General features: G+C 46.5%; 1 protein-coding gene across 3 annotated transcripts in view; it reads left to right on the plus strand.

The window, feature by feature from the left end:
- The window catches only part of EGFR (epidermal growth factor receptor), a 192770-nt gene that overhangs the window by 127418 nt on the left and 54135 nt on the right, over window positions 1–11217 (plus strand). For all 3 annotated transcript variants that reach the window (XM_017862141.1, XM_017862139.1, XM_017862140.1), the window contains exons 4-8: window positions 941–1075; window positions 5628–5696; window positions 7190–7308; window positions 8651–8792; window positions 10664–10780. In XM_017862141.1, the coding sequence (XP_017717630.1) occupies window positions 941–1075; window positions 5628–5696; window positions 7190–7308; window positions 8651–8792; window positions 10664–10780 (582 nt within the window). The remainder of the gene's footprint in view (window positions 1–940; window positions 1076–5627; window positions 5697–7189; window positions 7309–8650; window positions 8793–10663; window positions 10781–11217) is intronic.

The raw sequence follows: 11217 nt of genomic DNA on the forward strand, positions 1-11217 counted from the left end.
GCGTTGCTTCATGTATCAAAGGTCGATTTTCTCTCTGTTAAAATCACAGATGGTCATTGCACCATTGTGAGAATGAATGAAGATAGTGCTTATAAATCAGCCAGCGAGGTACCCAGCCTCGCTGTGTGTCAGGGTCTCCCTGGGCATAAGGTGGTTAGAGTGTGTGACATATCTGTCCCCAAGCCTGTCAGCTCTCAGATCGAAGCCAGTGGGTCTAATTCATCCTTGCGGCACCCACAGCACTTGCACAGTGTTTTGTACACATATGTCGTTCTGTCAATGTTCATGTTTAATGTCATCAATGGAACACTCCCACTTTGTAAAGGCTTGAATGTGTTCATCCCTGACCTTTCCACATCTTCTTAGTTCTTACTTGGAAACAGCTGTACAGTTTCAACGCCCTGTGCATCCCTGGAGTCTATCTGTCTCTGTCATACATTCAGATTCTTCTTGCTTCGTGTCACTCTCACACCCTTTTCTCTAATGAAAAGCTCCGCCTGGGCATGCAAGGTGGAGGCTGACCCCTCACCTGGCATCCAGGACTGTAGTGCTCGGGACCTGCCTCCCTGCCCTGCCTACCCCCTACATCATGTGACCATTCCAGTCCAACCGATCAGTCCCTCAGGACCCCCAACTTACCACATGCATATCATTTATGCTGTGACCACTGACTAAACTATTCTCTTCCTTCCTCCCCATATTTCTAAATTTCTAATCATTGCTCAAAGCCCAATTCAGAGAAAACCCTAGCTTCTCCATGGCACTATCATTAACAATTTTATCTGGCTGTCCCCCAGGAAGTTCACTGGGCTAATCGCAGGACTCTTGTTTGCACCATGGCATCTCTTTAGCAGAACATAAATGTGAAGAGCACGTACATCCTTCATGGGAATTTAAAGGAGCTGGAAAGGGTGCTCACAGCAGTTCCATTCTCCCACAGAAATCCTGCATGGCGCCGTGCGGTTCAGCAACAACCCTGCCCTGTGCAACGTGGAGAGCATCCAGTGGCGGGACATAGTCAGCAGCAACTTTCTCAGCAACATGTCGATGGACTTCCAGAACCACCTGGGCAGCTGTAAGTATCACATGCACACTATCTCTGCCTCCAGTTCCTATGCGGGGGAGCTCTACAGCACTGGGGTAGGGGGAGAGAAGCCATGTTTAGTAAGTCACATTAATCAGAAACAAAAAGTAAGCAAAATATCTGACCACTAGAAGAGCATGTATTTACCACAGACGTAGACATGGTTTTTTTGTGGCAGGTGGCAGCCCAGCTGGTTGGCAGTGCAGGCCACCTGAGGCAGATCCCCTGCAGGGACAGCACTTGTGTCCCGAGAAGAGCTGCTGTTCACAGGGCGGGCAGCACCAGGGCCTCTCCCAGCCTGTCCTGCTGAGACTGGCCAGACTCCTGCATGCTGCTGAGTCTCCAGAGGCTCCCCGGCCCTCCTGAAGCACCAGGGCTGAATCCACCCCCAGCTGAGGGCGTGAACACTGCCACATAGAGTCACACACACAGCTGGGCACTGCCCATGGGGAGGAAGTCTGTCCATGTTTCCTTGAATGCTGGTGGCCTGGTCCCTGTCCCATTCACCAGTGAGGCAGCCTGTGGGGAAGCCTGGCAGGAAATCAGGGGCAGGTCAGGGTGGCGCCCTGGCTGAGGCCAGCGCTGATGGGGAACTCTGAGACGCAAGCTCACACTCACCCAGCTCCCCTGGGCTTTGCCTATTCCTGATCGCCCGGCCTTTCTGTTCTTTAGAATAAGAAGTGATCACCATTTCCTGCTTCTCTGTTTCTCCACAACTGTGCAGTGGATGCCTGTTTATTTTCTGCCCTCAAAACAAAACAAAAGAGAGAGAGAGATCTGACATGAATCTTCAAAATCATCAACTAGAGGACTTTAGATTTTTGCATATTTGTTTTATTTTTTATTTTATGGATAGATTATGATGAAATGCCCATAATACAAGATTTTCCATCTTAATCATTGTAAGTTATAATGTCAGTGGCATTACACATCCACATTGGTGTGTGGCCATCACCACTATCCACACACAGAACTCTTTCATCTTGCAAAGCTGAAACTCTACCCATTAGACAGTAACTCCCTGCTCTCCCTTCCTTCCCAGCCTCTGGCCCTGGCAGGCAATAGTCCACTTGATGTCTCTGTGAATTTGACTGCTCTGGGGCTCTCATACAGGTGGAATCATGTAGTATCTGTCCTTTTGTGTCTGGCTTATTTCACCTAGCAAAATGTCCCGAAGTTTCATCCATGTTGTAGCATGTGTTAAGAATGTCCTTCCTCTTCATGGCCAAATAACATTCCATTGTATGTTGACACTACATTTTGTTCGTCCATTCACCCATCTACAGACACTGGAGTTGTTTCCATCTTTTGACTGTTTGAATAATGCTGCTGTGAACATGAGTATTGAGGCTGTTTGTTTTATAGATATATTATTCCACCAGATACCCATCCCGATACCTACTATGTTTGCAAGAAACTGAAAACTTTATTTTACATAGCAACATTTCGTATTATGAGATCAAGGTTAGCATTTCTTCAGCTGTCTGGTGGACAATGGGGAGGTTAAATTGTGCACATTTTTTTAATGAACCTGGAACAGTTATGGGGCCAGTGTTTGCCATGGATCAGGTCAGGCAGCCCACAATAGCAGGCCTCCATGTTCTGTACAACAACTGTGGGAAAGACCCACAAAGAAGGTGCTGGAAAGCGGAATGATGGGTGGGCTCGTGCAGTAAAAAGACTCAAATACTACAGGGCTTTGAACTATAGACCAATATAGCATTGCTTTAAGAATAAACATAAAAATAAGACAAATAAGAATAAGCCTAGCAAAATTAAAAGTCCATAAAGAGCTGACATTTCAAGCCAATAAGGGAATAATTCATTGTTCAATAAGTTGTCTGGAATGACTTAACTATTAGGGGTGAAAATATCACAGTGAGAGAACTATAAAGAGTTTTTTAAAAAGAACTAGGTATGTTGGGTTAGTCGCATTGGAGAGTGCAAATTCACCATCGACCTGGTACCTGAAATTCCCTTCTTCCCATCTAGAGGCAAGTTGGGACTGCTGCCAGGCTCCTGCGGTAAACAAAGCCCCTCTCTTGACTGGTGCTTTATGGCTACACATTCCTGCTCAGGATGGGTCTCATTTAGTCTTCACCAAAAAAAAAAATCTCATGAGATGATTTAAGTGTTTTATGGACAAGATGTCTAAGATTCAGAAAAATTTCACAGTGTGCCCAGCTTTTATGTTTATGTTGAAGTTGGGCATTAGAAGTTAGAATGAATGAGTTTACTTGAAAGAAAATTAAAATAAATCCATCACCTACTCCATGTAATATAAATTCCAAATGCATATTAAATACATATAATATTTAAAATATATGTAAGTGCCGGAAGGAAACATAAAGTAAAGATGAATATTTTATAATATCAAGTTGAAGAAAAGCCAAAATCTGACATCATAAAAGAAAACTTTCATGTAAAATATGTTAATGGCTACCAGGAAAATATTGTGCAATGTCTGATTGCCATGAAGAGGGTTAATGTCCTTGCCATATCCCTCCCTGAAGTCATCTTTAAAAGACTACGAAAGAGATGAATCTCTTCATAAAAACCTGACCCAGAACATGAGCAGCCTCTCCTTCTCCCTCTCTCTTTCTCTCTCTCTTTCTGTCACACACACACACACACAAAGATGGCCAAGAAATAAAGAAAGATGTTCTTTCTAATGTAGTAAAAAGGTCAAAATAAAATAAGAAAGCATCACATCTTCCTTTGTGAAGTATTTGGGTTCCTTTTGCTTTTAAACACCTGGGTCAGCCGGGGTGTGGAGAAACAGAAATTCTCATGTTCTGCTTGTGGGCATGTATGTTAATAAAACCAAGCTTGGCAATATGCCTGCAATATGTTTCTAAAGCTTCAAAGTATGTATAGCTTTGACCAATGAATATCACACTTAGGAATAAGAGAAAAAGAAATAATAATGAAAGTGAAAATCATAAGAGATGTACAAACATATTCTTATACAAGAATCCTTGCAGCCTTACTTATAATAAATTTTCTGAACAAATTATATATCTAAAAATAACAGATTGGTTGAATAAATTATGCTGCAGCAATGCTATTGATAATCATGTTAGATAGAAGCATATTTAAAGGCATGGAAAAATTGTCATGTTTTATCTGGGTTTTTAAGGTTATAACACAATGTTTAGTGGGATTCCAATTCCTGTATATACATAGACTTATATGTCTATATTGATTAACTCTGGATGAGTCTCATGTCTTCTTTTTGCTTTCTTCTATTATCCATATTTTATACGATGTGCCTGCATTTCTTTTTTGTAACAGATGGTCAATACTAGAATCATAAACAGATCTTAAGTTTGTTTGTTGGCAAACGTTTCCCCTGTTAGGAAAAGATGCATTTTTCTTTTAAACATTTCTCTCTTACACAACGATTACGTGCTTATAATAGAAATTTGAAAATTATATGTGAGTACAGGGTAAAAAGTAGAAAGAATGGGATTGCACGCTGCAGACCTAGCTGCTTTTAGCATGCCTCTGTATGACCTTGCTTTCTCTAGACCTCTGTCGCAGTCTCTCTGCCTCCCTCCTCACAATGTCCATCCCCCGCTGTCGCTGTCGTGATGCCAGCCTCCCCAGCCTTCATGACTCTAAGGAGCACCAGTGCGGCATTAGCGCCCTTCGCCCTGGTGGTATCCTGGCTTCACAGTCACATGGGAGATTGATCGTCAGCTTTTCTGTTTGAAATCTAAATTCTTCCTGACTGCAGGGGACCTCGGGACCCATGAACTCCTCTAGTTTACTATGTCTTCACAGTAAAAGATATCTGCATGACTGGACTCTCTAACAAATTTGGTGGTTAACCTGCTCTTTCTATATAGATATAGCACTTCGACCTTCAGACTTCTCAATACTGATAAAAAGAAAACATGACAGATGAGAGAAAAACCTTTGCAGCTGTAATTTGTAATCAACTAATTATAAAAACTGCAAAAATTGACCAGATAGCTAAGATTTTACACAGTCATTAAAGTGATCTGCACTGTTAACATTTCACCCTCTGTGTACCATTCTATGCTTCTCTCTGGTTTGGAGTCTAGAAGGTTTTATTTACAGGCCATGACTTAACAATCCCAGAATGGCTGACACATGCAGTCACTCAAGACTGGACACAGCAAGGAAGCAGTGGGTCCATGCCAAAGGCTCAGCCAGACGAGACACTCTAGCTGTGGCGGGAGATGCCAGGGAATGCTCCATGCCCAAGCAGATTGTAAACAAGGAACCTCAAATTCATGAAAAATTCTCGCTTATGTGGCCTGTATCAGTAATTACTCTCTGCCTCAGTTTCCACAGCTGACATGTAAATAAAAGCAGTTCATGGTTCATCTTCTTTTCTTATCAGGGTCTCTTAAGTGATTCTACAAACCAGTCAGCCAAACAATCAGAGAATAAGTTGAAAAGATTGTCTTCATTTATTGAACGTGTTTAACTCAGGCCTGGGAAAGGGTGTCATCAGTTTCTCATCATTCCTTCCCTTTCACTGAGATATGCATCTATTACTTTTACATTTCAGGCCAAAAGTGTGATCCAGGCTGTCCCAATGGGAGCTGCTGGGGTGCAGGAGAGGAGAACTGCCAGAAACGTAAGTCAGTGAACAGCCTCAGACCCACATGTGACCGCCGCTCTCTTCCTTCACTTACTTAGGTGATTGGATTTGTTTTCCCTTTGAAGACTCCGGAGAGTTATTTTATTACAGGGCCAGATGTGAACTGGTAGGTGAAGGACAGTCTTGCAAATCTCACCGCATGTGGTTAATCCAGGGTGGGCTATTTTGGGTGCTTCAGCCTGTCACAAATAAGTGAACACCAGCAGGTGCCGGGCACGATGGTTCTCGCCTATAATCCCAGCACTTTGGGAGGCCAAGGTGGGCGGATCACGAGGTCAGGAGATTGAGATCATCCTGGTTAACACGGTGAAACCCCATCTCTACTAAAAATACAAAAAATTAGCCGGGCGTGGTGGCGGGCGCCTGTAGTCCCAGCTACTTGGGAGGCTGAGGCAGGAGAATGGCGTGAACCTGGGAGGCGGAGCTTGCAGTGAGCCGAAATCGCACCACTGCAGTCCAGCCTGGGCAACAGAGCGAGACTCCGTCTCAAAACAACAACAACAACAACAATAAGTGAACATCAGCAGGTACCCCAGCCCTGTCCTCTGAACACAGCACACTTTCCTGGGAATGGAAGACTTGTCCCTGTTGACAGCAGTCACCAGGTTTCTTGTTTCCTCTCCCTCCCTGGCTTTCTTTGGTATCCACCTACACAGAAGCCTGAGCACGGTTTCTCATGGGGACTTTTCCATGTGGACCGTGCTTTATGATGGAGAGGGCCATTCTCCTGGGTATGGCTGTCTGGCTCAGCCTCTCAGTGGCCAAGGAACCTGTGGACATGAGCTCAAAAACGGACCCTATGTCCTTAAGCTAAATTGTGGGATGGCTGTTAGACCCTTCTAAACACTACTTCCGAGGCCAGGCACGGTGGCTCAAGCCTGTAATCCCAGCACTTTGGGAGGCCGAGGCGGGCGGATCACAAGGTCAGGAGATGGAGACCATCCTGGCTAACACGGTGAAACCCCGTCTCTACTAAAAAATACAAAAAACTGGCCGGGCGAGGTGGCGGGCGCCTGTAGTCCCAGCTACTCGGGAGGCTGAGGCAGGAGAATGGCATGAACCCGGGAGGCAGAGCTTGCAGTGAGCTGAGATCTGGCCAGTGCACTCCAGCTTGGGTGACAGAGCGAGACTCCGTCTCAAAAAAAAAAAAAAAAAAAAAAACACTACTTCCCAGCAGGTATTTTTGTTCTTTGTATGTGCTTCCTGCATTGCCCAAGATGTATCTAATTATTTAGCAGGTCTCAAAGTCTAGACTTGATCTGATCAGTTCTCTTAAGTGATTAAAAATAAATCGGGAGACAAAAGAGGCAATCAGAAAAGGGCACGGTTTGACTTAGCTTGAGTGTGATTTCACTGGAAGCAAATGTGTCTTCACTTTTCGTGAAAAGTCTGCAAGCACTCTGCGACGTCCCTGGGAAAAGATCCTACCCTCACTCTTCAGCTCACAGGGGACCTTTGCTCTTTTTCAGTGACCAAAATCATCTGTGCCCAGCAGTGCTCCGGGCGCTGCCGTGGCAAGTCCCCCAGTGATTGCTGCCACAACCAGTGTGCCGCGGGCTGCACGGGCCCCCGGGAGAGCGACTGCCTGGTAAGATGCCCCTCCGGCAGCCTCCCTGGAGCAGGCTATGGCTGCACTGTCTCCACCCACACCACGACAGAGGACCTCCTGTGGGGGAGCTGTCAATTAGCATTTGTAGTAACAGACAGGATATTGCCCTCTGCCTGGTGACAAAGTATCTTTAGTATCCTGCCTCCACCACTCACTGAGACCTTGGGAAAATGATAGGACCTCCATACCTCCATTTCCTCACCTGACAATGATGCCTAACAAAGTCCCCCCCAGTTGAATGCTTAAATGATGCGACGCCTGTGATGTCCAGCATTAGGACCTGGGCACAGAACAAGCACTAAATACTACATGCAAGTATTTGCATGAATGTGCCTTGTTGCCAGCAGCACACTCTCTTTATTGTTTGACATCGGCTATACCTCTAGAGACTTGACACTGTGAGGTCCCTAAGATACCTATGGAGAACCGCACAGGTCTTGCTGACTGGGGCTGCATTAGGGCCTCCTGACACGGATCCCTCGGCTCCTCCACCACTGCTCAGGCACCTCCTGAGCTGCACCCTGCCCTCAAGGGGTCCTGAAGTACTCACTCTCGCCCCATTACTGCAGAAAGTGCCAGCAGAAGCCTTGCTGCCCCAGTGGGCTCTGGGCAGCACTGGAGGGTGCAGGTCAGAAGTGTCTTGGAAGTCCTGGAGACGCCAAGGCTGGTGGATGTGACTGCTGGAGTGGGAGCTGGTGTGACGAAGCCCTCCCTAAGACTAAATCCAGATCTCTCTGTGGTTTCAGGGAAGATTCCTAAATTCCAGAGGCTGGACCCAGACCCAGGAATTGTGACTTGGTTGGCCTGGGCTGTTTCTAATGTGAGCCCCAGGGAGAAGACTGTGAAGACGTAGGGTTGATCCTAGGGAGAGCCCCCGCTGCATTGGGTCTGGCCCCTTTACAGGGCATCGTTCTAGCAAGGCTTTCTGCCATTCAGCAATACATTATAAAATGTACCCTCAACTGTACTTTATAAGGGAAGCCCAGTGTAATCTGAGTTTAAACATAGTTTCACTTCATAGTCACCGCTATAATATGTGAACTCCATCATCTGTATGTTAGTAAAGAGACGTATTTTTATAATAATCCATAAATTATGATAGGTGGGACAGTGCACCTAAGAAAAAAATGGACTTTTTAGAGAAGGGTCTTTCTGACTCTGCAGAGGGCACCAGCTCGGTTTTCCCCACTAGTTGAACACTGAGCTGTGAAGATGGTAACTTGGGCTTTCTGATAGGAGTCAACACAGTGCTGCGCTTCCTCCGTGTGTGGCGCTGAGTGTCCCTACGTCACTTGCCCAGAGTGTCCTTTCTCCTCCACAGGTCTGCCGCAAATTCCGAGACGAAGCCACGTGCAAGGACACCTGCCCCCCACTCATGCTCTACAACCCCACCACGTACCAGATGGATGTGAACCCCGAGGGCAAATACAGCTTTGGTGCCACCTGCGTGAAGAAGTGTCCCCGTGAGTCCTCCTCTGTGGGCCCTCTGACTGATCAGGCATCTTTATCCCGCTCTGTCTCCTGCTGAGCCCTGGAGTATCCCGTCTTGGAGAGTCTTTGGGTGGATGTGTTTGCCTCGCTAGGGGGAGGCAACCCTGTGCCCGTCCAGGCACAGAGGCGAGGGGCTGCCTTGCTCCCGAGGAGCGGGCAGGTGGTGGCCATCTCCACCCACGGGGGCTGCTCAGTGCACAGGGTAGAACTTGGGACCAGGCCACTTCACAGGAGAAACACCTGCTGCTCAGCCCTCACCATTCATCCAGCATCCACAGCCGAGGGTATTCAGTTGTCTGCTGGGCACAAAGCCGTGGGCATGTCACTATTTAGTGCTTGTGCCAAGCAGGTATTTAATAGACCGAAATCAGAGAGTCTATCAGAAGACCTGCCTTCTTGAGTGGTTAAAATTCTAGTGAAAGTTATGCCTCTTAGTATTGCAGAGGTTTTCTCTTTGTTTTTATTTTGTTTTGTTTTAATGGTTTGGGTTTGAGTTTTGCATGTTTGTACTTACATTTGTACTGGTGACTCCAGAGTTTAGGGAAATTGTGACATAAAATACTTCCTGATAGAGAAAGCAAAACTTTGTCTAATGAAAGAGTTTTAGAAGCCAGTCTTGATCTCTAGAAGGGGAGATTAACTGAGAAAAAAAATTGAAAGAAAAATTATGAGGGGTAGATTTTACCCTGCCAGATTTGTGTACATGAAAAATATTACACTCTGTATGGGGAAAAAAAAATACAAAATAATAAGCCATTATAAGGTAAATGACAAACGAAGCTAAAGAAAAATGTGCCACAGTGATGACACAGATATAGTCTTTGAGATGGGATTTAATAGAGCTTTAAAATCCATAGGAAAATACTTCGAGCCAATCACTAAGGTCCTATAAATATTTTTGAGGATCTTCTTGGGGAACTTAAAACAGGAAGAGGCCGGGCACAGTAGCTCATTGGCTCATGCCTGTAATCCCAGCACTTTGAGAGACCAAGGGGGCGGGATTGCCTGAGGTCAGGAGTTTAGGACCAGCCTGGCCAACAGGGTGAAACCTCGTCTCTACTAAAAATACAAAAATTAGCTGAGCGTGGTGGTGCACACCTGTAATCACAGCTGCTCAGGAGGCTGAGGCAGGAGAATCACTTGAACCCAGGAGGCAGATGTTGCAGTGAGCTGAGATCACACCACTGCACTCCAGCCTGAGTGACAGAGCAAGACTCCATCTCAAACAAACAAAAAAGGAACACATAGAGCTCCTAAAAATAACACAGAAGTCAGCTATCAACACAAATGAATTACTTTAAAGGTGGGAGCAGGTGGAGGAGAGGGCTGAGGTGCCTGCTGGGACACAGCACGGCTGGCCCCTCAAGGGACCCAGGGCCACGTCAGGAAGGGCCATGGAGAGCAAAGCTGGCATCAGCCGCAAGAATAAAATGCAGCCTCACCTATAGCTGCTTCGATGGAAGAGTGCTCGTTTTAGGTTTATGCATTTTTAATGAGCATTCCAGCTTTAACCATAAGCCCTGAGGACAGATCCTACGAGGAAGAACATGAGCTCACAGAGGTGCTTTAACCTAGTGAGCAACACCATGCTTTTTCCCTGGCACCTGTTTCCTGCCCTGATGAAACACCTGTATTATCCACGCTGTGGCCTAGAATTTATTAAACTATTGAACGGAATTCCTTGTCTATTTGCAACCTTTCATTCTTTGTCCTTAAAGTAAATAAAGCCAAAGGAGGATGGAGCCTTTCCATCAGTCCTCGAGAGGAGGACCTGGACTGTCTGTGTGAGGCCCGAGCACCTGGCGCCACCGTCATCACCTTCCTTTCATGCTCTCTTCCCCAGGTAATTATGTGGTGACAGATCACGGCTCGTGCGTCCGAGCCTGCGGGGCGGACAGCTATGAGATGGAGGAAGACGGCGTCCGCAAGTGTAAGAAGTGCGAAGGGCCTTGCCGCAAAGGTAGGAAGCCCGCTGGTGTGCGGATGAGGCTTGTTCTCAGCTGCTGAGGCTGGGCTTTCATGCCACCTCCAAATGAACACATCTTCTTCTCATTAAAAAACAACTATAAATATCATTTCTTTAAAACAAAAGATAAAGAGCTGCAAAGCCAGGTTAGGCAATGGGAAGGCACTGAAGGTTGTGATAGGGTGGGGGGCTCTGATGAGAACAGTGCACAGAGCCAGCCCCTCAGCAGCTGCCAGATGCCCAGCCCTGGGGAGAATCCAGGGAAGGCAGAGCTGGAAGCAGTCCAGCTCCACGCGGCCCATGGGAAATAATGAGGAGAATGCAAGGTCAGTGTGGGGTGACAGTGATGGCATCTCCTACACCGCCATAGCCCCAAAGTGTGCTATAGGTCCTCGTGTCCCCCTGCCCCCCACACCCTCCCCCCCACACCC

Source organism: Rhinopithecus bieti, unplaced genomic scaffold, assembly GCF_001698545.2.
Source record: "Rhinopithecus bieti isolate Rb0 unplaced genomic scaffold, ASM169854v2 scaffold_63861, whole genome shotgun sequence".
Lineage (NCBI taxonomy): Eukaryota > Metazoa > Chordata > Mammalia > Primates > Cercopithecidae > Rhinopithecus > Rhinopithecus bieti.